Here is a 26,353-nt window from a genome sequence, read left to right as displayed (position 1 = left end):
CACTATGATGGGAAAGTTTCCCTTTATATCACATAGAAAATCACGAAATTCATTAATATACGAATATCTGCTCCTATTTTCAATGGTAATCTAATACGGTCGTTTATATAGTTAAATTAAAGGCAACCGATTCACGTTAACCATATCTATGATTTTGGCATGACAGGTAAAGGTCCACACTCCTCATTTAAATTGAGTTCTTTTGTGCTAAGTACAGCGTTGATGTCTGATTACCTATTTATGAAAAAACTATTGAACATCTAGCCTAAGAAATAAACACAAGTTTGCGGTTACAGGCTACTTAATTGTGATCATGATACTGGAAATGTGCACTGCCATTTGATCCTTGGGGAATGAAAACAAAGCAGTAACAAACACTGAACAGCTCAAAATGATAAACACATTTTTTGTTTCGTACACATGTGTAAACGTGCTACATGAACAACAAAAGTATTAATTATCCTTGATATGCAAATACCCACTCTTTATAATAAGAAAAAATATCAATATTTATTTACATGGACAACTATCCAGTATTTAGAATAAGAAGTATACTAGTATACAAGCAATCATATGAGCCGCGTCACGACAAACCAACATAGTGCGTTTGCAACCAGCATGAATCCAGATCAGCCTGCGCATCCGCACAGTCTGATCAGAACCCATGCTGTTCGCTTCAGGACCCATGCTGTTCGCTATCAATTTCTCTTTTTGTTATAGATTTTGGTAGGCGAATAACATGGATCCTGATCAGACTGCGCGGACTGTTCGCAAAATCATTATGTTGGTTTTGTTGTGACGCGGCTCATATATCTATACAAACATGTAGTTGGACAATTTCTTGAGAAATAAGTTGGAAACAAAAATGATTAGAATTGAACGTATTGAACCTATTCATAAACAATCGGAAAAACAGATAAGAACATTATTATATTGGTATTGTTTTCTTTGTGTTGAAGCCGTGATTGTCTACTTATTTCCACAATATTTTGCAAATTCCAAAAAAAAAATCCAGTTTAGAAATAACATCCGTAATGATTTCTACAATATTTCGACAATTCAAAAAAAATTCATGTTAAAAATAACAACCGTAGCTTCGCGGGCGGTCATACGAAAAAGTGAAAGTGTATTCAATTACAGTACCCATTTTTGCTAAGTTGCATTAATTTTAAACAATGTAAGTTTACTTTTTTAGTTTATAATTTAATATCACTTATTTTCCAGTTCTATATGGAAATTGAAATAAAAGTTATCTGGTACGCATATCTACAAATAATACAGTATGCATCTTTATGAATAGCTCAAATAAAAGAAGCGAATGTTTTAAATTCTTACATTCACACTGAATTTAACACTACAAATGCAAATTGCTTTTTTTCAAATTATGTGTTCAAAGGCACATTTTGCACACTTTTTTCTCCTTAAGAAAGAATTTTACGACATTTAAATAATGATTTTAAGCATGTCAGATGCTTCAAAGCTAAAGAAAGTAGCGTTAAAAGTAAAAATATTTGTAATAAAAGTCGAAAAATGTAATTAATGTAAACAAAGTCATTATAACTGTACTTGTTGCAAAGAAGCTACAGAAGAAATTTCAGGTATTTGGAAACTATAAACGTACAACATTAGATAATAAGTAATATAGTAAAGGCATTCCTATGGCATAACGGTCATTAACGAATAATACATATTAATGTTTTTTCTTGTACATACTACGGTCGCGTTACAAAAGCAATTGTGTGTAAAGTAATGAATTCAACAAGTCCTGAAATCTATATTACACACAGTATAAAACTAATCAGTGAAAAATATAGTAAATATTGTTGATTACATTGGTAAACGAGATGATCGAAAACATTGTCTTTAAATAATACAGTTTTTCATGGCATTTTAAATCTGCTAAGACCGATGGTTTACAAACACTTTCATTTATACTATTGTAAGTGAACACATGCGGCATAAAACAGAAGAAATTATTAACCGAGTTTCAAGAAATGTCAAGCTTGTCTCCGTTGGATCGTGTTTTGAATCTCCATGTTATTTTGGATGTATCCGTATCTACGTGAAAACACTTTGTTAAAATGCTTAAAATAGCAGCTACAAATAAACATCCACCTGAAAAGAAAATGCAATAGTTATGATGTATGATTCTCTATTCTATAGTGATATATTAACTAAAAAGTTTTTGCACCTAAATATTTGATGCCCTTTCCATTTAATATTATACAGTACAATTATTGCCTGAAAGCATTTCACGTTTATTTGGTTGTGTTTAACCTGCTTTCCTTGTTAAAAAAGAGTCTGTGGCTAAATTTAGCAGAGTTACCTCTCATTTTTGTTCGTATAAATGAAATAAATGTTTATATATATGTTTTCGTTGAAACTAACGTTAAAAATTAAGAAAGAACATCAGTATTATATGTTACATCTAAATAAACAACAAAACACCAAAAAACAGAAAAAAACACTGTAACAATAGATATTAAATTCTAAGCAAGCTTACCGGCAAAGATTATCGCCTGTTCATATGTTCCACCTTTGTCTATCAGTAGACCTGTATATAGACAAATGCCATAAATGATTCCTAGTATCTTTAAAACATTTCATTTTATATTCAAATAATGTTGCTATGTTTTTGCTATGAGAATAGAAATTAAAATAGAATAAATAATATTGATTTAACAGTGTGAAGTGATTTAGAATAATCATATAGATGATAATCAATTACCAGCAAATTCTGGTCCGAGTACGGCACCGATTCCTCCGAAAAATAATTCGACACCAATAGCGGCAGATACATGTTTCATATCAACGAAAGGCATGTTAACTGACGTCATCAGAACGTAACAACTACCGAAAAAGAGTCCAAGGACTACTGCATATCCTATATGTCCAACAATTGTATTTGAAATGTATGGATATACAATTGTGACCACTGAAACGACAACGAATGAACCAGAGTACAACCAAATGTCTATAGATGTATGAAGACTTGCGACGAATCCAGTTAAAAGGCGACCAAAGACGGCTAATATCCCTGTGAGTGACAACATAAATGATGCTTGGGCTTTTGAAAATCCTTTAGACACGATATAAACAGGAAGATGTAAATATATCAAGTAAGTGCCAATACAGTTTAAAAACATTCCAAAACTTAGGAGAAAAATAGGTTTGTTGTACAAAGCTTTAAAATATTGTTTAAAGACTTCTGTAAATCGTAGGTTTGTGTTTCCGTGTGACATTGCAGTCAGATTGTTGTAACTGCGCATTTCTTTTGTATATAGCTCTAGTTTACTAGGAAAATAGGCAGCACCAAAAACTGTAATGTTTAATGACATTGCGGCTTGTATGATAAAAAAACCTGTACTCCCATAGTAATCGTTTGCTAGTTGCATAAGTGGTGCAAGTGCAAATAGACCGGCCCCCATTCCAGAAAGTACAAAACCTAAGGCAATGTTACGTTTTGTATTGAAATTGAATCCAATCACAACCATACTAGATGTATACCCAAGACCAGCACCACTTCCTAAAATGTAAATAAATTATCAATAAAAATAAATCATAAAATATTATGTAAATATTTTAACGTACATAACAAATGGTATGACTAGATAGTAGTTTTTTCGGCTTGTACAAACGTTTTTAATTGTTTAACAAACAATATAGATATTTTTTTTATAAAGTCGAGCTTTTAAAATGGGAATATACCAGCAACAATGCCAAATGTAAAGACAGCTGTTTGGACATTAGGTGCAAACGCTGTTCCCAAATACCCAACAGCAAACAGAATTCCAGATAACATCACGGCTGTCCGGCAGCTGAATCGATCCACAACAAAACTTGACAACGGTGCTGCAATATATAAGCCATTTTGTCAATGAGTTATGAATGAGTTCTTAAAAATATAAATTAAATCTTATACCAAACATGAGTGTATGTTTTAATAAAAATCAAAACATATTTACTAATATTCAAGAGTGTACGATTGTATCTGCTTGCAGACAGAGATGATATGATAATATTAAATGGCCGAAACAATGTCATTCACATAAAGTTATACCTCCTAGAGACATGAATGCTGTGTGTATTGAGCCTGCCCAAGCAGTGAGCGAAACACTTTCGTTGTATCTTTCCAGCAGGACAGCATGCATTATTCCCACACCATACATATTCGCACCAATGAGACAAAATGTCCCAAAACTTGCCAGCATTATAATCCAAGACCATCCTTTATCCAGTGATTTGAAATCTTGTAAACTATTTGAGGGTTGTTTTAAAGAGTTTTCCTTCGTCTTCGGGGTTTCATTTGCCTTTGTTGGTGTCATCTGCATTCCATAGAAAATAAATGTTGAATAAGTATTCTTCGAATGATAATAAGAGGTTATCTATTTTTTGTTCACCAACTATTCTATATTAATTTCGAAAATTTTGTTGAAACCTTATACGAGGGTTGTCCGAAATGTAATGTGTATTGTACGATATCTAAATGGCATTTGACCCATTCACATGAACTTAACAAAGCTTTAAAATATTGAAATACATAATTTCAATCTCTAAATCTATTTAAACATCTGAGAAACTGACTTACGGTTGAGCTAATGGTCTGTCGGGTCTTGTATCGACGACCAGTTAAAAATTTTGTAGAAAGGAAAAGACGCATGGGGATGGAGTGTGTATAGTGGGTGTGGCAAGACGAAAACATTCTTCGAACAAAATGCTCTCAAATCTCAGAGGTGTATAATGGAGCATTATCATGACGTAAATTCTGACACAGAGTGCCGTTTTTTGGATAATAATTTTAGGTTTTAAGCGTAACATATCGGTAACATCAGTCCGTAACACTTTTCCCGAAATTTGTCCGGCTAAACCCTCATGTATAAAAAAAGGACCATCTTTGTGTTTATGGTCCTTTTTGCAACTGCAGGCCTTCTTCCTTGTTGGTTAGCCATATTTTGCCATTACCAATGTTTTCAAATTGTTTTTGATGTTTGGAAGCAATTTGAGCAAATGCTAAGCAGTTTGTACTCTTACCATTTTGGTCATCTGTCAATATATATTGGGTATCCATCTTAAGTCGTTCGTATTTTCAAAATATGCTTCAAAATAAAATGCATCTCGGAAAGCAAATTGTATACCTATCATTATTCTTGTGTTTTGCCTAATTTAGTCACAGGTCGACCAGAGCTAGCTGCATCTTTGACGGATTCTGTGCAAGTCAGAATATTATTTCTCCACCTACAAACTGTCTCATAAAATACCTTATCAGGCCTATAAACTTACCCTTATTCGGTAAAAATCTGTAATACCTAATAACAAATGAACCTAGTTTTGTGAGAACTTTTATATCAGCTCTAATTTCCTCAACTTTATCAAAATTGTGATTAGTTATTTTATATATAAATTTAATTTTATATTCGGTTGTGTTGGAAACTATAAGCGTATTGAAACACTTTCGAATCTGTTCCTGTAATAACCAGCAGTAAGCAATAAACGTAAAGTTTCACATCAAAGTTTAAAAATGTATTTAGCTTAATGTCAGTGCTTATACCTTTGAAATCATATTGAATACAGCTGTTCAGGCTTATCAGCAACTACGGAATCGAGCAAAGTTTAAATGTACATTTCATATCGAACAACCCTTAGAAATGAACGTAAATTAAAAATGAAAATAAGCTCTAACAATTATATCAAGCTCTAACAAAAAAGATTGGCATTCTAAATGCTCCCGAAAACAAAACAGTACTCACTTTCTTTGGTATGTTTTTGCTCCTGAAGTATTTCGTTTATTCCCTTCGCAATAAATCTATTATCCCCTCTTGAACAGTTCGTCTTTGTACATTTGCAAAAACACAGCAAAAGTTGACACTATTTAAAATAAAATAATAATATGAAGCTGTAATTCTATAAGGAAGTTTTAAGTATATTCATTTCCCAAACTTATCCTTAATTAATATTTTAACTCGATTGTTTCCCATAAACACAATAAGTATTAAGTTGTCAAAATCACAGTCGTGTGCCGTATTCCACATGCATTCAATCAATTGTGTTTGATAAATTGTATTTTGTTTTATCTGCAATCTTATCCTAATTTTAATTTTGAAAATTAAAACTACATCTAAAACTGACACTACTGTCAAGGTATCAAAGGTGTCATGTAACACGCTAAAACGTAACTTTATAAAGCAGTTACTATAGTATTTGATACAATGTCACAGTCAAAAAATAGAAACGACAAACAAATCTATTCCCGTTCGGCTTATATATCTCTATATATTTTTTTTATTTTTTCGTTATAGTATCGGTGCCTTTGTAAAATTTATGAAAATACCTTGATATATGAATATCGGCATTAGGTGTTTAAGGTAAAAAATATTTGTATTTATTGTTACAGTAACCACTTCAACTTTTTTCAGCTTAAAACTTTTACCTTTGATACGATCTCCTAATTTCTGAACTCATTGTATATAAAAATCTACGCAACAAAATCTCCGTATAACTTAACTGCAATTCAAATGCACGTGTCTTGTGTATGATACTTTAAAGCCCGCTATAAACCACAAGTATCAAGTTATTTGACAGAAAATATTATTTATTATTATCATTATTTACCAAACTTAAATAATGCATTTTTCATGCACACGTTCAAATGCGCTTTAATTTTACGTAGCCTGCAGTTGTTATTTTTGATTGTAATATTGGTACAAAATAACTAAAAACAAAAAAGGGCAAACGAATAATGGTAGCGAAATATCTGACCCTCATATGCTTATTCAGTAGTCCGAAATCCTCGAAGCGGTTATTTCCCTTTATAAATGAGTACACAAACGCCGAAAACTTAAGGGGAGATCACTGCTTAAAGATTGTCAAATGACAGCCGTATTAATTTTCAAGCCTTCTCGGGGAAGAAAAAGATAGTTCCCGATTGGCCGAAGATTTCTAATATTGTGTAATTAATAACGGTTACAAACCCTATTTTAGAATAATGTCGTTTTCTACAGGCTGTTATCTTATAACTGCCCCGTGGTCGAGGGGTTACATGCTCGTTTAGGTAGAGAGAGGTCTGGAGTTTGTTTGATATTTTTTTTTTAATATCAGTCCACCAATAAACTTCTATCAATCTGGTTGAACTGCCTGATTAACGAAACGCTACAGCAGATCACAGCTTTACAGTACTGCAAACATCAGAAGCTATGCATCAAAAGAAACATGGAACATGTATTAAGATCATTACGAGCACAATATCAGAAAATTATTCAGCGGTGAAATGATATGTGTATATACGAAATTATATATGCGAAAATGCGGTAATCTGGTTGGGAAATTTGTTTACATCTTGAACGAAATTTCCGCCAGAAAATTCAATTTAACGATTTCGTTATGTTAACGAAATTGACTTTTTTGCAAAATTTTGCTTTATCCATAAATATGGGAACGAACTTTATTCGAAACCTCTGTAATTACTTTACGTTTGGGCAATGGAACTGTGAAACTGAGTACATGTATATGTTGTGTTTTTTCTTTGTGTATTTAACGGATTTTATGTTACATATTAATGACTTTTTTAAACGTGCACATATGTACAATATTTCAATGACTACCATATGATACAAGATTAAACAAACATCATACCAATATCTAAATTTGATATAGAAGAAGCAAAAAATATGTCTTTCAAATTGAAACCTTAGTACGTAAATAAATAATTTAAAAACATAAGGCGATATCGCCCATGTTTATATTGCAAAATGTATAAGAATGATAGTAAGTTAACTGTAGTACTTTATTGTAAGTTTTCTTTTTTTACACAAATCGACAAGTCTGACAATTTTTGTTTAATAGATGAAACAATAATGTCGCGTACAAGGATAATATTTTAGTATCTTGGGCATACGCTCGCATTGATTTTCCTATAGACTTGCATTATGAGAAATGGCCCCTAATCCAAACTTAACAATGATTTTCCCTCCTTTAAAGAGGTGATTTTCCTAGGAGAATGAAATGCCTGACACATAAAAGTGATTTTATTGTATAAGGGTAGCCAACCAATTTTTTGTTTTTAAAATAACTTTAAAGAGCATTATAGTACTCCCTTTTCATTGATTTTTTCTGCTGATCACACTGTTTATAAATGCAAATATCTAAGTCACAAATTACCAAAGAGACTTATGAAATATTTCATTTTTATTAGGAAACAATGTAGTGTTAGTTTCTATATAAGTTTACATACTTAAAATTAATTGTCTTCCCATCACCTCATGCCCAATATAATCTTTTGGTTTAATCTGCATTTTTTAGCCAATGCGAAAGTATGACCTCTTCTAAAGCTCCAGTTTTGATTAAGAATACGCATACGGTTACACATAAAAAATGACAAGCCTGTAAACACGGGGGTGGAACCCCATATGAATCTCAAAAATGAGCATCGGTAAAAATGATATGTGAATTTCCGCTGCACCAGATGTGAAGCATAACACCAGATGTGACTGGAAAAATAGGCCGATCGCAAGGTAAGTTTTCATCTTTTTAACCATTTATATAAAATTCAATCCTTTTTTTAAGAAAATCGAAATTTGATTCTACCCTCCTGACTCTCCTCTATATTACCCATTGTTGTTTTGGATTTCTATGCAGTCTTCATCGAGATATTCTTTCCGTCGTGGGTTCTGGTGTGCCCAAAATATGCAATATGAATATAGAAAATGTCACTAAACGGACTAAAAAAACAGAGATTTTACGAAATCTCACTACAGGTCGATGCTAAACATTCAAACAAATCCTGGTTTAAACATTTATTGAGATTTGGCTACATACAAGGGAATCGCTGCTCAAAATTGCATTTGAGCTCCAGATGTGATGAAGAGATTCATATGTGCATAACATAAAAAATAGCAACATAATTACGCATCACTTTCATACAGCAATCTAGATTTATTCTATTGTGTATCATTCTGTAATAAATACTATTATCCGAAAAAACACATTTTCACGAGACGAGCTTGAATAACAAAGTATCCATATAGAAAGAGATATAAGACATTCTGCATACGAAAGGTTTTGAAAATACGTAGATATGGTGGTAAGGCCTTGCTTATTTTGACTTATTGACGTCGTGTGTACTGCAATCTTTCCCTTTTTATGCCACCATGCATTAATTAATTAATTAATTATTTATTCACTCGACTGCACTGTCTTCTTAATAGGGGAGTAATGTGAAGCATGTTTGAATTTGTTATGATGCTGTAAGAAAGTTAGTGATAAACTTTAGAAAAAAGATCAAAGTAGATTTGCATATTTATTTTCCACATCAAGAAACGTCCCTGCAGAATATTTACATGGTTCACTTCATGCCCACAGTCGCAATTATGGGTCAATGCCTATCTGAATTTTATGCCTGCTCTGTAATCCCCCCCCCCCAAAAAAAAAAACAACAACAACAACAACAGCAGCAAAAAACAAATTTATTAATGGGATATGTAATGTGGAAATGGGTTTGCATAAAGTTTTGTCTGGTGCATGGACGTACTTGTTTATAAACCTTTTAATTTTTTTCATGTTATTTTGCGCTAGGAGGCACTGCCTCTATGAATCTTTTCATGAGTAGCATTACTTGCAATATTATCCATTTCAAGTCCCCGAGAAAATAACAATAATCGTTAATAATAGACTTATTGATATAAATTTAAAAATCCATCTTTTGGCATGCCATTAAAATGCTGATGAAACGGCGGTTAGTGTAGTACTGTCGCGTCCCAATTATTTACAGCAATGTTTTTCTGTGTCTTTGGTCATCCAACCAATCAGGAACACCCAACACACTTCTGATTGGCTCATGTGATGAGAGGTTTACAATATCGGTAATTGACACGTTACATAAAAAGTAACCGAGGTTTCGGGTGGGGAATTTAATTTATGGAGAGAAGCCAATCATAAATTGAAATTTTATGTTTATTAAAATTTTCATTTCTGTTTATCATGCGATAAAACAGTTATAATATATTGAACTCGACTATTATGTAGAAATATCATGACCTGGGGCGGCATCTCGGGTTTTCCTTACAGACAATGTTCTCGACCCCTATTTTGTAAAGAAAAACCTTCGATGTCGCATCAGGCCATGATATTTACACATAACAGTCTGTCGCTATAACTATAACTTGTGGAATATTAAAGTGACATATATTTTAATGAATGTAAACATTATTATAGAAACATATTATATGACACAATAGCTTTACAAAGTTCAATACTTTCAGTTTGGTTTGTCCAAGTTACATATCATTTATTAGTGAATTGTTTATCATAAGAGTACTATCCGCTCTGCGTCAACATTTTCATGTACTCGGGCCTTTTAGTATTTCTAATGCTAGCATAAGCTAGTAAGCTCTGTCACTGCGGTAATCAAACACACTAATGTTACAATTGAACTTTCAGCCAAAGCTGCAAAACCTATATTGTTTCTATACATTGGCTATTCAATGATTATATGGAAGTGGTCCGTAGTTTTGTAGATGGTTTTCTACATCACTTATGAATCTCTTCAGCACATCTGGAGCTCAAATGTAATTTTGAGCAGCGATTCCCTTGTATGTAGCCAAATCTCAATAAATGTTTAAACCAGGATTTGTTTGAATGTTTAGCATCGACCTGTAGTGAGATTTCGTAAAATCTCTGTTTTTTGAGTCCGTTTAGTGACATTTTCTTCATTCACATTGCATGTTTTGGACACACCAGAACCCACGACGGAAAGAATATCTCGATGAAGACTGCATAGAAATCCAAAACAACAATGGGTAATATAGAGGAGAGTCAGGAGGGTAGAATCACATTTCGATTTTCTTAAAAAAAGGATTGAATTTTATATAAATGTTTAAAAAGATGAAAACTTACCCTGCGATCGGCCTATTTTTCCAGTCACATCTGGTGTTATGCTTCACATCTGGTGCAGCGGAAATTCACATATCATTTTTACCGATGCTCATTTTTGAGATTCATATGGGGTTCCACCCCCGTGTGTAAAGGTACTACGATTGTATTACAAAATTTAATAATTGTTTGCATCAAAATAGATATGATACAAAAAGTATACCATTACATAGGGTTAGATGTTTAATTAATGACTAAAGTGAAACTAATCCGGTTGTTTTGGGGCTTTTTTTGTTGTTGTTGAATATAATGGCTAAATTACATAAAAGTATACTCATTTTGCACTTTTGAAATAGCGTCCTTGATAAAAATTAACATGTATACCAAGTTTGAAGAAAATCTATTATAGTTTCTGAGAAAATGGACCTTACCAAAAAGTTTAACCAACACCGACGCCAAAGCCGAGGAGACGGTCATGACAATAGCTCAACTTTTCATCGAAAAGTGAAGCTTAAAACAAATGCCTGCAAATATGTTTTGGAGAAAATGCCGCATGCTCCAAAGTCTTTTACTTGCGAGCCTCTATTTATCTCCTCACTAAAGCCACCTGCCTGATATTGTTGCAAGTCCAAAGAGCAACAACTCAACGAAATCAGCTCGGGTAACAGTGATCTGCAGAAAATATGAGAGCAATAAATGTGCTTGCCAAGACAAATCCAACACTGACCTGTATACAAATCACAGTATTTAGTTTGTCATTGACAATATGTAAATTGCTTCCTTTTGGTAACTACACAATATTACACATTCAAATGCAAATTTCAAAATTTTCATGAAAATTAGCATGAATCTGGAGGCATGCTGCTTTAAATGAAAAAGGGGACTTATAAAGGTTCAAATAAAAACAACGATATGATGTTTTGATGCACTATTTATATAACTGTGCTGTAAATCATATGATATGAAATGATATCCATAAATTTATCAAACGCTATTAAACAATTAAGCAATAACAAAAGTGGAGGTCCAGATATGTATATTAATGAATTGTTTATACATAGTAAAGAGGCATTGATACCCCATTTGTTAACACTTTTTAACAAAAATTTTCAAGTCGGACATTTTCCAGACGTATGGTCAGAAGGATTTATAATACCTTTGCATAAAAAAGGAAGCATGAATCATTATGTTGAAAATAATTATTGAGGTATTAAGTTGCTCAGTGCTTTAGGTAAATTATTTACTAGAATTATCAATAATCGTTTAACGGACTGGGCAGAAACATATAGTGTTTATATTGAAGCACAGGCAGGTTTTCGGTCTAATTTAGGAAATACTGATAATTTATTTGTTTTACATGGATTGATAAATCATTTTATAAATAACAATAAACAATTGTACTGTGCTTTTATAGATTTTAGTAAGGCTTTTGATTATGTAAACAGGGACAATTTATGGACAAAATTAATCAAATTTGGTCTTAGAGGCAATATATTAAATATAATTAGATCAATGTACACATCGGTAAAGTCTAGAGTAAAATATTGTAACACTTTAAGTGATAGTTTTCAATGTACATTGGGTGTTAGACAGGGAGAATGTTTGTCTCCTTTTTTATTTTCTATGTTCCTTAACGATATTGAAGATATGTACCTTAAACATGATGTTGAAGGGATAGATGTTAACATGTTTAAAATGTTTTTAATATTATATGCTGATGATATTGTGATTTTTGCAAACAATAGTTTAGAGTTACAAAACAATCTTGATTTGTTGTTTGATTATTGTCAGAAATGGAAATTAGTGGTCAATGCAGCAAAAACAAAAATTATGATTTTTAGAAAAGGTGGTAGAATTTCAGATGACTTAAGATTTTATTACGATGGAAATGTTATAGAAATTGTTAAATCATTTGTATACCTTGGTTTAGTCTTAACAGTAGGCGGTTCTTTTGCTGAAACACAAAATACACTTTCTGGACAAGCTTTAAAAGCAATTTTTAAAATGAATAAATATTTATATAAATTTACAAATATCTCCGTTAGACATAGAATAGAATTGTTCGATAAACTAATTTTGCCAATTCTTAACTATGGTAGTGAAGTACATGTATTGGGCTTTAATAAAGGATTATCAATTGAAAGATTACATAATCTATGCAATTTTGCAAACGTCTATTGAATGTTAAGAAAAGTACACAAAATGACTTTATCTATGGAGAGTTAGGTAGGATGCCACTACAGAATTTTAGATATTATAATATAATTAGATACTGGGTGAAGTTATTATATTCAAACGACAATATATATTGTAGAAAGGTATATGATATGTTATATAATGATGTTATTATAAATCCAACGAAACAAAATTGGTGTTCACTTACGAGAAACGTATTATGTACTCTTGGTTTTCATGATGCCTGGTTGTTTCAAACAATAGGTGATGAAAAAGTATTTCTTTTAAATGTTAAGCAACGTATTAAAGATCAATTTTTGCAAAATTGGTCTGGTAGGTTAAATGATTCAAGCAGAGTCTCATTGTATAAATATATTGCTAATCATGGTTTTCAGTCGTACTTAGATAGTGTTGTTATTAATAAATATCGTATAAATTTGTCACGTTTACGCCTATCTTCGCACAGATTATGTATAGAGACTGGTCGGTGGACCAGGCCTACGAGCACACCAGTTATTGAAAGGAAATGTAATATATGCAATATACTTGGAGACGAGTACCATTTTGTCTTAGAATGTTCTTTGTATCATGATTTGAGAAAACAATTCATCCCAAAATATTACTGGAAGCGACCAAATATGCAAAAATTTATAGAATTGTTAATGAACGATAAAAAGCAAATCCTTAAGAATTTATCATTGTATATTTAAAAGGCTTTTACTTTGAGAAAAACTGTGTTATATGGTAATTAATGCTTTGAATGCTAAAATTACTTCACTGTAACAAGAAATGCAGTATTTAGTGTGTATGCTTTCATGTTATTATCGATTTGATATGGTATATTTTTATATAAGTAATAATGTAGTGTATGACGTGTTTGAATAATTTTACCCTATTATGTAAACCTCACTTTCTTTACATGAGATAATAATTGTTAAATAAAATGATAACCTGTGTTGAAGTTTCACAACTTTCGTTTCGGGTGAAACTTCAAATTAAGGGTGAAGTCACATATTATACGCATTTTATGTGCTCATCATTATTACGCTTTTAAGTTCAATTCAAATCAAAGTTTTACCACTTTCGTTCTTTCGTTTTTTGTCGGTAAAGCTAAGATACTAATACAGTTCGACAACATTAAAAAAAACTATATATATAACAGCAAATGCGATTATTATACCAAAACAATATTCAAAACGTGTAATTTGTTAGTCTCTATTCTTATGCATGATGCGGTTTTTATTCAGAATCAGAATTGTATGGGTTTTTGAAGCAAAAAGGTTATATTAATGATTACAACAATATATGAGTAGATAATATATGACACATAATTAGAAAGTCTCACTAATCGAAAATTTGATAAATTATATTATAAATACGCCTCAGTGCAAGGGAGATAAATGTATAGTTATGTCCCCTTTCTATTGAAATTTATGAACACATATATATAAGAGACTAAAATGATTGTGTACATATACTAGATACATGTAGAGGTATGTTCAGATATTATGCATGTATATTTTGTAATATTATATATTGTTCAAAATTTATTTGTAATATATGTACCACATGGGTTAATGACCTTCTGGTTTGATTGAATAAAATCTTGAAATCTTGAAATCATAAACAGTATCCTGTCACTGCATCACTACATTGAACAATAGAATTGCTTAGGAAAGTTGGCGTCAGTTAAATCCAACCAAAATGTTTTTTGTTTTGTTTTTTTCTTCTTCATCAATGTAATACAACATTTTTTAAAAAGAAGATGGAAATAACTCTTTAACAATATGCAAATAAGAATTAATTAGAATGACAAGTCAAATATCACACCAAAACTGCGCAGGCTGGTCTGGATCAATGCTGATTGCAATCGCTTTATGTTGGTTTAGTCATGGCGCGGCTCAAATGTCATTGTTACGTGGTTTTTCATACATGTACATTTTCTGATACTAATATATTTTTAATTATCACTTTGTACAAAGAAAACATTTCTCGAAGTTCAATGAGAGAATTATTTCATTTTAAGAACAGCAATACTTCTATATCAATTCTATATGTTTATAGGTTTTATTCAATTAATGAACGGTGCAAATAATTATCAATTGTCCACTACAGGTAAATTAACTGTGTATTTTCCTTCAACTTAAGTGTGTGGGTCGTTTTTATTGCATTATAGATTTTTAAGCATAAACTTTTTTATATTTGTTCGGCGCATTACAAATGGACACATATGCATACATATATTGGGAATAACAACGAAAATGAACTTATATAGTTCCTCTCCTGCATTGCAAATATATTTACACATACATACACTGTATATGCCAGAAAAGTTTTTCCATGCAACTTACAAAGAAAACAAATATTGCAACGTTACGTTTAAACAAAAACAATTTAGAAATAAGTATGAAATGCAGTGAAAAAGAAAAGTTTCAGTGAAATATCAGGAAACAGAAGACAATAAATAAGACATTAATTTGAATGCGACTTACTGGTATTTAAAAGAAAATTTATAATAAAATAATCTTTATGTAAAAAAACGTCCACTGCTATTAATAAACTTTATATACAGCATCTAATAACGGTATGTTGAGTATGGATCATGCCGGTGCTACGGGGCGCGAGGATGCTGCACTTTTCATTATCCCTCAAACCAAATCTGCAATTTTCATGTAATTTGCTGTTTTTAAGGCTTCCGAGGGATCACTTTTTCCAGATATTTAGATGGTCTTGTGTCTCAATTTAGAGAAGAGAATCCGAAGATCGATGGAGCACATTTGGGTCAATGCATGAAATGTGTATTTCTTATAACAAAAAAAAGGTGAATGATAGAGAAGTTTTTGTAAGAAATGTATAAATATTGAGAATTATGTAACTAATATTTAGTGTTCTGGTCTTGTAAAAGAGACGAAATGTAGGCTGGCGTATGACAACTTTTCATTGATATATGTCAGAAAGAAGCCCAAGAATTGATCCTTAGGAAACTCCAGATGTAATTGTAACACATGATGTTTCACTAGCAAATCATGATGCCAAACTCTATCAAATGCGATGGTTATGTCTAAAATACATCCATCAAAAGCCATGCAAAAATGTAGTAAAGGTACCAAATCTGAATCCCCTCGCAAAAATCTCGACTTGACGAAGTAAAGAAGGAGTTGTCCCAATAAAAGTTAATGAAAGTGCTTTAAAATCTACTTATTCAAATACGTTTTCAGTAAGTGCAGAGTTAAGAAAAGAAATAGGTTTATAGATATTAACAACAACAGGATCTCTAATTTACTAGTTTACTAGTTTACTTGAGAAATTTTTGGCTCTAAAACTACAATTTAAAATGGCATTTCCGCCTGTGTGATAAAAAAACTTGTTTTCTATAGTCATTGTTTAAAAGTTACATGAGTGCAAAATAGGTCCCAATTCCAGAATATAAGGAACGTTTCGATTCAGCATTGAATCAAATCATTATTACACTAGAAGTAACAACGTGACCAAACCTCGTTGTTATAAAACTATCTTATGAGTTCTTTCTTGGCGCTCATGATTTTTATTGGTCAAGAAACATTCTATGCTGGTTACTGACAAATAAAATACCTATGATCTGTGTTTAAGCTAGGAAAGGATCGTCATTACCTTAAACCCTGTAGTACTTCCTAAAATATAAATAAAAATGTCATTTAAAACGCATATCAATTGAAATAATCTGAAAATTTAATAGTTATTTTTTTAAAATATTATGGGTTCTAAAAGAACCCCTCTCTACACTTAATGATGATATTCAATGTAAAGGTATTGACCGTGAAAAATGAAGCAAATGTTATGTTTATCGCTATATATAATCACGAAGTTTACAAAGTGTATCATATATACCCTGATTAAATCACTTTTTTATTGTGTAACATTATGAATCTTTTCATGACATTTAATACATTGGCAGTCGTTAATGCTTTAAATGTAGTTAAATTTAAGAAAAGATGACATGTGGAAAAAAATCAAATTCAGAAAACATGAGTAAAGTTGGAATACGGTAAAAGAATGTGATGTATTCGAGTTAAAATTGATTGTTTTTACGGTAAGGAATTACTACTTGTTAAAATGTTTATAAATCTTTAAAATAAATATGCTTAACTAGTCCTTTAAGTATGAGACTCGTTACCATTTAACGTCTTAGTGAATGTTCGTAAATGAAACTCAATGTTGTAAATGACATATACTTTGGAGTGGATGAATAAAAAATAAAAGACTATGTTACAGATGAAAAGAATGTCTTGGTTTAAAAAAAAAATGAAAGAAGTTTTCAACGAGATTTTATTTTCAAAAACAATATGTAACGTTATCTTGAATGAGAAAAATAATAAGTTTTTTTCAATACCTACCTTATAAAGTACATTAAATATAGTGGCCGACAGCGTCCAATTTAAAATCGCGAGAAATTTTACTGTCAGTTTGTAAAATTTCGCGAGCAACTTTTAAATCCGCCAGATTTTATATTGAAATTGTATAAAATGTCGCGGCTTATAGAAACTCTCGAGTTTTTCGGTCACTTTTCTGTCGTAAAATGTCCAGTTTTACAAAGGAAACCGCGACATTTTCTACTAAACCACCAAATATATGTCTACTTAGATAGCTGATTGCAGCCATTATAATCCGCGATATTTTGTTTTGATGCATACTTTTTAAAACGTCGAATTTGAGCATTAAGCTTCGACTTTTCATGCCAGGAATAGAAACGATGGCAAAATCATAGGCCGTGACTTTTTGTTCCTCAACAACCAATTTTCAAAAAAGTAGCAGGTAAAAGAATCGTTGATTTCTTAGAAAACGTCGCGGATAAAAAGTCGTTGATTTTTTACGCGACCTTTTGTGAAAATTCGGAACAAAAAGTGGAGGTCTATGATTTCTGCCCTCAACTTTTTGAATAATAGACAAATGAGGCATAAAATGTAGAGTCAAACCATAAACGCTACCGGCCACTGAAGCCAAAATGTAAGTTGCCCGTGACATTTTATGATAAAACTATGGTGGCATAAAGACATGTGTGTGATTTTATTTAACTCGTCCGCACGAGATACTATGTCTTGGTCACGAGTTAGTTAGTCGTGGTCACAAGTTACTTAGTCGTGGCCACGAGATATTTAAGTCGTGTCTACGAGATACTATGTCGTGACCACGAGTTACTTAGTCGTGACCACGAGATACTATGTCGTTGCCGGGAGTTACTAAGTCGTGACCACAAAATAATTAAGTCGTTGGAACAAGATACTATGTCGTGGCCACGAGATACTATGTCTTGGCCAGGAGTAACTAAGTTGTAGCCACGAGATACTATGTCGTGGTCACGAGATACTTTGTCGTGCCCACGAGTTACTAAGTCGTGGCCACAAGATAAATAAGTCGTGGGAACGAGATACTATGTCGTGGCCACAAGATACTATGCCGTGACCAAGAGTTACTAAGTCGTGGGCACGAGATAAATAACCAGTCAGATTACATTATTTATATGAATTTTCCTATTAACTAGACATGTTAAAGTACAATGATGCCCCTTCTTCACTTGCCTATAAAATGTCTTTTATACAAGTTATTGATTGGTTCTTACATTTAGCATCATTGTGACAATGATTTTTGACCCAATGCCCGGATGTCATCTACTGATAAGGTGCAATGATCTTTCTAGATTATATAAACCATGGCTCATTCCTTCTGAACTATTCATCAGATATGAAGTGTCATGGTTGCCTAGACCCATGACTTCAAACATCCTTAAAGGCTATCTACTGTCCATGGGCAATGTCCCTACCAAATAAAATAAACCTGGACTTATTCCCTCTCAAGTTATCGTATTAACCAGGTTAACAGGGCGTACTTACAAATTCTATCACAGAATTGTCCCACAAATGACTTTAACTTAGTATATTCATGGGTCTTGGAATGTGACTTTCTTATATGATCCTAAAGACATGTATCAAGTTTAAAGTGAATATCTTCAGTATTTTGAAAGATTAATATTGCATGTATGTTTAAATGTCAAAAAAAATCATACATATATAGTGTAATCTGATTGGTTAATTATCTCGTGCGCACGACTTAGTTATCTTGTGGCAAATACTTAGAAACTCGTGGCTGCGACTTAGTAACTCGTGACCACGACATAGTATTTCGTTCCCACGATTTAACTATCTCGTGGCCACGACTAAGTTATCGTGGCCACGACAAAGTACACGAGATAAATAAAAACACACTCACACATGTCACCTTTGTGCCACGGTATAAAGCGATACAATTCACGTGAGTTTGAAATGGTCTCAATCGGCCAACATAATTAAAACGGAACTGACATTTAATGATCGTATGTTATCTAACAGTCAAATACTTTTATTGTATATACATCTAGTAACCTTTGCTACTGTCTTTGCAAATGTTCAAAAACAAAATGTTCAAGAGTGGTTAACATTTTTTTAAAATAAACTGTTTTGTGTTTTTCTTGTTTTACAGATGGTTATAAAAAGAAGTAAGTTTAAGGCTTATATACAGTTATGCTGCTTTGGCATTCTTCAGGGATTCTGTTGTTTTGTTTTTTTTTCGATTTATTATATTAAAAAAATATATTATAAAATAAGACTATCCTAAATAAAAAAATATTTCTATTTTACGGTCACTTATAAGGTTTCTATAATATTTTGAAATTATTTTAGAATAGTTTGAAGAACAAAAATTGATACTATTTTGATATCGTCTCAGCCGATTAATTCATAATTTACCATAAAATGGAGATGAAATCAAAAAGGGCCAATGAAATCCCGAAGACGAATGAAGACACATTAAAAAGATACTCAAATAGTTTTCAAGATTTCAAATCACTGGATAAGGGATGGTCTTGGAATATAATGCTGGCAAGTTTTGGGACATTTTGTCTGATTGGTGCGAATATGTATGGTGTGGGAATAATGCATGCTGTCCTGCTGGAAAGATACAACGAAAGTGTCTCGCTAACTGCTTGGGCAGGCTCAATACACATAGCATTCATGTCTCTAGGAGGTATAACTTTTTGAAGGTTCCATGATAACCGCCATATGAACACATCTGCGGATGTTTCAAATCTCAAAATTTTACTGCCCCATGCTAAATGTTTAATTCTTCTTAAGCTGGCGTTTGGGGGCGTGGACGGTGGCTTACAATGTACACTACCGTTCATGAACGGGCTACATCAAACCGAGCGTGCAACATTTTCAATTTTACAGTGTTGGGCTTTCTTAAGGGATTCTGCCTTCTATATTATTTTTGTAATAATTATTTTGGCCAATTTAAGGCATATTTGTTTTCCTTCGTCAGAAAAGGAAAACATGACTTTATATATAAAATGTTTAAGATCATTCTAGATGCTTATCACCTGGAGAAAATAGCACTTAATGTATATTTCCATACAAAGTACTAATTAATCATCATTGTACTTAATGTCAAAAGAGGCAACAGAAGTAATAATTCGTTTAAAATAAGCTACATGGCCAAGCAATAATGGTTTTAAATTAGCTTGACACCAAAAATTAAAAGTTTTGAAAAATTAAAGCGTTTCTTGGAAAAACTGCACCTTAAAAAATTAACTATTCAAGTTAGTAAAAATATACATTCTTGAATGAAAGGAGATATGTTTTGATTAAACTAAAACATACATTCATATGTTGATATAAGAACAAATGCATATTTATTTTAAAAACGCATTCATAGCTCATTAACAAAATAGCTTATATATTACAGCACCGTTGTCCAGCTTTATGGCGGATCGATTCAGCTGCCGGACAGCCGTTATGTTATCCGGAATGCTGTTTACAGCTGGGTATGGGGAACAGCGTTTGCACCAAATATTCAAACTGTTATCTTCACCTTAGGCATTGTTGCTGGTATGACACTCTCTCAAATACTCAACTCACGTAACAAATATTTTACCTTGTTAAATAGTTTAAACGATTTTACTAGACAAACCAACTGATATTTATCATGGCATTTATTATGTTATTTTAGACATTTATTGCTACCTTTTAGATTTATTTTATTTTGATTGATAATTTAATTTACATTTTAGGATTTGGTGCTGGTCTTGGGGTAACTCCTAGTATAGTTGTGATTGGATTCAATTTCAAAGTGAGACGTGACATTGCTTTAGGTGTTGTACTATCTGGAATGGGGTCCGGCCTATTTGCACTTGCACCGCTTATGCAACTTGCAAATGATTACTATGGAGCTACAGGATTTTTCATCATACAAGCTGCAATCTCGCTGAACATTATAGTTTTCGGAGCCTCATATATCCCTAGTAAACTAGAGCTTCATACACAAGACATGCGCACTCACAACAATCGGACTGCTTTGCCACATGGAGGCACAAACCTACGATTCATAGATTTTTACAAGCAATACTTTAAAGCATTGAACAAGAAACCTATTTTTCTTTTAAGTTTTGGCATGTTCTTGAATTGTATCGGTACATTCTTGATTTATTTACATCTTCCTGTCTATATTGTGTCTAAAGGATTTTCAAAAGCTCAGGCATCATACATGATGTCGCTCACGGGCATTTTAACTGTCATTGGTCGTCTTTTAACTGGATTTGTCGCAAATCTTCATAAATCTATAGACATATGGTTGTACTCTGGTTCATTTGCTGTGGTATCAGTGGCTACAATTGTATATCCACACATTTCAAATACACTTGCAGGAAATATAGGCTATGCAGTAGTGCTTGGGCTCTTTTTTGGATGCTGTTACGTTCTAATTACATCAGTTAATATGTCTTTCGTTGGTATAAGACACGATCAGCAGCTATTGGTGTCGAGTTTTTCTTTGGAGGATTTGGGTCCGTGCTCGGACCAGAATTTGCTGGTAAATGTACAAAAAGTTCTATTAAATTTATCTATGATTATGTTCATACAAATTTTCATCAAATGTTTGCTTTTCTAAAAAAAACTTTTGTCTAAACATTTCATTAAATTGTATAGCATAAATATAGATACGAATTTAATGATTTAAGTGTTGACTTGTTGATAAATATTTACAGGCTTTCTGATAGACAGTGGTGGTACATATGAACAGGCGATAACGTTTGCTGGTAAGCAAAAAAGCAAAAATGTGCTCATTTTGTTATTTTTTTAATACAGTTGATCTCTATTTCTTTTCCAGTTTAGATACAAATTTTATGCTTGAGTTTAGGGTTTTATATATTCTTATAAGCAGTGGTATAGAAACAATTTAGTTAGATTATGTGAACATTCTTTCTATACGTATACAATGTCAAACGTGAAAGATTACTCAGCAAAAGTTAGTAAAACATATATTTTTAAACTGCAAAATGTAAACATTTAAGCAATCTCATTAAAATCAGATCATCCTTTAAGGTAGTGGAGTGGCAGGATAGGATTTTAATGAGATTTACATTCAAGCTACGGGTTAATCCAAACCGGAACTGCATTGTGTACTTTTAGTGTCATGCTTATGTTCAAAATTTCAAAAACATTGCTACATAGGATTACAAGACATCTGCTACTAGAAATAACACGTTGCTTATGGCTTTTATTTCTTATTGCTAGAAATTTGATTGAATTTAATAAAAAAGAAACCACAAATCAAGGACATTAAAACTTTGATACTTGTAATTAATCGACTATTAAACGGACATGTAGCTGCCTTGATGTTTTTCAATACAAATCTTAACATGAAGCATATTAAATATTAAGGGTGAACACTTTATTGTTAGGAATCATTGCATTTTAGTGGATATAGAATCAAATCTTTACTTAAATTGTTATAACAAACATGTGGATGTATTTTCTTTTCAGGTGGGTGTTTTTTCCTAGCTGCTTTTTCAAGCATCCTAACAAAGTGTTTTCATGTAGATTCTGAAACAGATGAATACAAAATAACATGGAAATTTTCAAAAAGAAAAGAGAGGAGACAAACATGATCTCGCAGACAAACAGAAACAAATAATCAGAAACAGATTTCTTCTATAATATGCTGCGAGTGTTCTTAAGCATTCGAATATTATCAATAAATAAATTTTGTTGACACCTTGCTACGGTAAACAATACAAATACGATTAACTAAACTCGTGGCAATGAGACAATCTCACGATTTGATTGGTCAGTTAATTCATGTGTTTTAATCATTCCTTTTCTGTCGCTGTTACTTTCCTCAATAGTATCCAGTGGCTGTGAGTAAGCAAAACTGATATTGTCTTAGGTAGTATCTCGTGGCTTAGAATGAGATTTTCCCAGTATTGACTTAAAGATGATATAAGCGTGATTTGATAGACAATAGCTTATAGAGAGACCAATATTCCTTCATTAGTCCGATACAAGTCCAATATGTGACATGTCCAATATGTGAAAGCTAGCTGGGTAAAACCTGAAAGGTTTACATTTAAATGTCTCTTGATACTGGCAGGAACAGCATTCATGCCGAGTGTGGTAATTTTGTATATTTGGTGCTTTTTTTCTACAGCTGTTTATAATGTTTCAAGAATATTGCATGAAATTTTATTAACAATTGTTTAAGTGCTACTACAGCATGTGTTAGAGCTCTATTAAATAAACCTTAAAAATTGACCCAAAATAGTCTGTGTCATATTTGTTTTTAACTTTTTTAGCTTGTCTGTTTCAAAGAAACAGTTGAGAAAATTATGAATGCTGCGTTGTCATCGTTGCAATTTCCCAATAATTTCAACATTTTAAAAGGTACATATATAAAATACTTGCTTATCATTACAAAATTGCAATGTAAGACAAAGGGCATTATCATAAAAAATATTTTTTCAAAAATTATGTCTCTTTTTGACTTACAATTTTTGTTAAAATTGGTTATTGGTTGGCGTTGACCGTAACAGACGAGCATTGGCACTGCAGTCAATGCTCTTGTTTTTTGTCTTGACAGTGTTCGATGGAAATGAGTGAAGTGATCTGTTATATTCAGATGTCAATTTATTTTCTATATACATGTTTATTACAGGCTTTCTTATGATTTTTTTTTGTTTTTGTTAAAAATTTGTGAAAGAAAAAAGCTGTTATTTTGTGTAATATTGGTTTATATACTTGTACATGTATATTTATTAGTATTGTATAACTATAATTATAAAATAATCCTGGTTTAAAACCAGAGAGATATTATTTTATCTGACGCTGCATGTTATCAAGCCAGTGATCCTACCCTTATATTTGAATTAAGTTTATGATACATGTAAATATGTGCTGAACATTTTCATGAAGAATGTTATAAAGTTCAAAAGAGTGGTTATTTTTGATGTTTTTTTTTAAGATTATTATCTTTGCTAATGCAGATATAACATATTCAGAATTTTGATCAACAGAATTATTTTGCTGATATTTCTTAAAGTTTGATGTACGTTTTTCACTTTTGCTTTGGAAATTTTGAATATTTTAACGTACATAACAAATGGTATTACTAGAAAGTAGTTTTTTTTGCTTGTACAAACGTTGTTAATTGATTAACAAACAATACAGATATTTTTATTTTTATAAAGTCGAGCTTTTAAAATGGGATTATACCAGCAACAATGCCCAATATGAAGACAGCTGTTTGGAGAATAGGTGAAAACGCTGTTCCCAAATACCGAGCAGCAAACAGAATTCTGGATAACATAACGGCTGTCCGGCAGCTGAATCGATCCACGACAAAGCTTGACAACAGTGCTGCAATATATTAGCCATTTGTCAATGAGTTATAAATGAGTTCTTAAAAATATAAATTAAATCTTATACAAAACATGAGTGTATGTTTTTATATAATCAAAATATATTTAGAGTTATATTCAAGAGTGTACGGTTGTATCTGCTTGCAGACTAATGACTAATATTGAATGGCCGAAACAATGTCATTCACATAAAGTTATACCTCCTACAGACATGAATGCTGTGTGTATTGAGCCTGCCCAAGCAGTTAGCGAAACACTTTCGTTGTATCTTTTCAGCAGGACAGCATACATTATTCCCACACCATACATATTTGCACCAATGAGACAAAATGTCCCAAAACTTGCCAGCATTATAATCCAAGACCATCCCTTATCCAGTGATTTGAAATCTTGTAAACTAATTGGGGGTTGTTTTAAAGAGTTTTCCTTCGTCTTTGAGAATCCATTTGCCTTTGTTGGTGTCATCTGCAGTCCATAGAAAATAAATGTTGAATAAGTATTCTTCGAATGATAATAAGAGATTATTTTTTGTTCACCAACTATTCTATAATAATTTCGAAAATTTTATTAAAACCTTATACGAGGGTTGTCCACAGTTGTTAAACTGGGCTGTTGCATTGACGGGGGTATTAGATCCCGGCACAACTATTTCTGCTTCTGTCCTCAAATAAAGTATTGCCTTCAGTTTTATGTTGTTTAAGCTTAATGCTTTTTTATATGTTTAATATTCAGTAATTTAATTGAAAAGGTGGTCTTTTGCATTTTACGATTTTTATCGTTTTCTTTCATCTTGAAGTAACTTACATAACAAACAAAAATTACGTGGACTTTTGTTATAACTTATTAATTTAATTACTGTTTAACAATTCTTTTGTATGGTATTGAATGGTCTCTTGTCACACACCAAGTCTTACATCGACTCCTTATTAGAATGCATTTGATAACTTTGCTACACAATTGTGTTATTCTTTGTTAACACTTATGTGTATCCAATGACGCAATTTATCATAAAGAAAAACAAATCGTTTTTGTAAAGTTACTTATAAAATTAAAATTAACCCATTACCTAAAATATCAGTTTTATACATAACTTTAATACACATGTAAATTATAAATGAAAATCATGAAATAAAAATTAAGTATAAAATTGATAATATGGTATCAATTGTATGGTTAAAACCACGATTCTTAAACGGATTACGTTGTATTGGGAGTAAGTTATGTGTTATTAAAATTTTTTAACAAACTTACGTAAAAATAACCTTGATATACTTATTAAACCAATCTTCTTTTCAAGATCAACGATGAAACATCATTTCCGCAGCACTGATTAAAAGTCCCACTTAACTTTAAATTACTTTACTTCCTTTTCTGTGACGTAAGCAACAATAATAGCATTATACTACATATTGTAGTGTACTATAACACATCTATGAATTTATAGAAGATACGGGCAATTTGTAAATGGTGTCACCCCGGTTCGGAATTAGACCCTTAGATGTAGTTCTTCTGAATTTTGAAATGACCCATTTTAAGCTATCCCCGGCAAGATTGTTTATATTTCATGTTTATTTTTTGTAATTGTGTACATAATGTGCCACTTCTGAGTACTTTAAA

General features: G+C 31.9%; 2 protein-coding genes across 3 annotated transcripts; one reads left to right on the top strand and one right to left on the bottom strand.

Annotated features, from left to right (window-relative positions):
• Positions 1–607: 607 nt before the first annotated feature.
• Positions 608–25,713, bottom strand: LOC132756279 (monocarboxylate transporter 9-like). Its single transcript, XM_060747306.1, has 5 exons — positions 24,937–25,713; positions 24,591–24,734; positions 2,729–3,526; positions 2,504–2,554; positions 608–2,115 (listed from the first exon to the last, which is right to left on the bottom strand). Exons 1-5 carry the CDS (start codon positions 25,199–25,201, stop codon positions 1,988–1,990), a joined length of 1,386 nt encoding a protein of 461 aa, XP_060603289.1. The 5' UTR covers positions 25,202–25,713; the 3' UTR covers positions 608–1,987.
• LOC132756288 (monocarboxylate transporter 12-like) lies at positions 19,823–23,004 on the top strand. Of its 2 annotated transcripts, XM_060747327.1 has the most exons (5): positions 19,834–20,073; positions 20,791–20,933; positions 21,116–21,912; positions 22,088–22,138; positions 22,866–23,004. In XM_060747327.1, exons 1-4 carry the CDS (start codon positions 19,907–19,909, stop codon positions 22,094–22,096), a joined length of 1,116 nt encoding a protein of 371 aa, XP_060603310.1. In that variant the 5' UTR covers positions 19,834–19,906; the 3' UTR covers positions 22,097–22,138; positions 22,866–23,004. The 2 variants fall into 2 exon arrangements, with proteins under 2 accessions (XP_060603302.1, XP_060603310.1); XM_060747319.1 differs by lacking the exons at positions 22,088–22,138; positions 22,866–23,004 and having other exon boundaries at positions 19,823–20,073; positions 21,116–22,075.
• Positions 25,714–26,353: the final 640 nt, after the last annotated feature.

The sequence above is a fragment of the Ruditapes philippinarum genome, unplaced genomic scaffold (assembly GCF_026571515.1).
Source record: "Ruditapes philippinarum isolate M1 unplaced genomic scaffold, ASM2657151v2 ctg151_1_1_1_1, whole genome shotgun sequence".
In the NCBI taxonomy this organism is placed as follows: domain Eukaryota; kingdom Metazoa; phylum Mollusca; class Bivalvia; order Venerida; family Veneridae; genus Ruditapes; species Ruditapes philippinarum.
Note: the sequence above shows the minus strand (reverse complement) of the source record. Positions and strands in the feature narration are given on the sequence as shown.

Bases quoted from the DNA above. Each gene is read 5' to 3' on its own strand.
- LOC132756288 (XM_060747319.1), top strand. From the start codon at position 19,907: ATGGTCTTGGAATATAATGCTGGCAAGTTTTGGGACATTTTGTCTGAT. The intron at 20,074-20,790 runs GTATAACTTTTT...TATATATTACAG, and splicing joins AGCATTCATGTCTCTAGGAG to CACCGTTGTCCAGCTTTATG. The intron at 20,934-21,115 runs GTATGACACTCT...TTTACATTTTAG, and splicing joins CACCTTAGGCATTGTTGCTG to GATTTGGTGCTGGTCTTGGG.
- LOC132756279 (XM_060747306.1), bottom strand. From the start codon at position 25,201: ATGACACCAACAAAGGCAAATGGATTCTCAAAGACGAAGGAAAACTCT. The intron at 24,735-24,936 runs GTATAACTTTAT...AATATATTGCAG, and splicing joins AGCATTCATGTCTGTAGGAG to CACTGTTGTCAAGCTTTGTC. The intron at 2,116-2,503 runs GTAAGCTTGCTT...TTTTCTTTTCAG, and splicing joins ACAGGCGATAATCTTTGCCG to GTGGATGTTTATTTGTAGCT.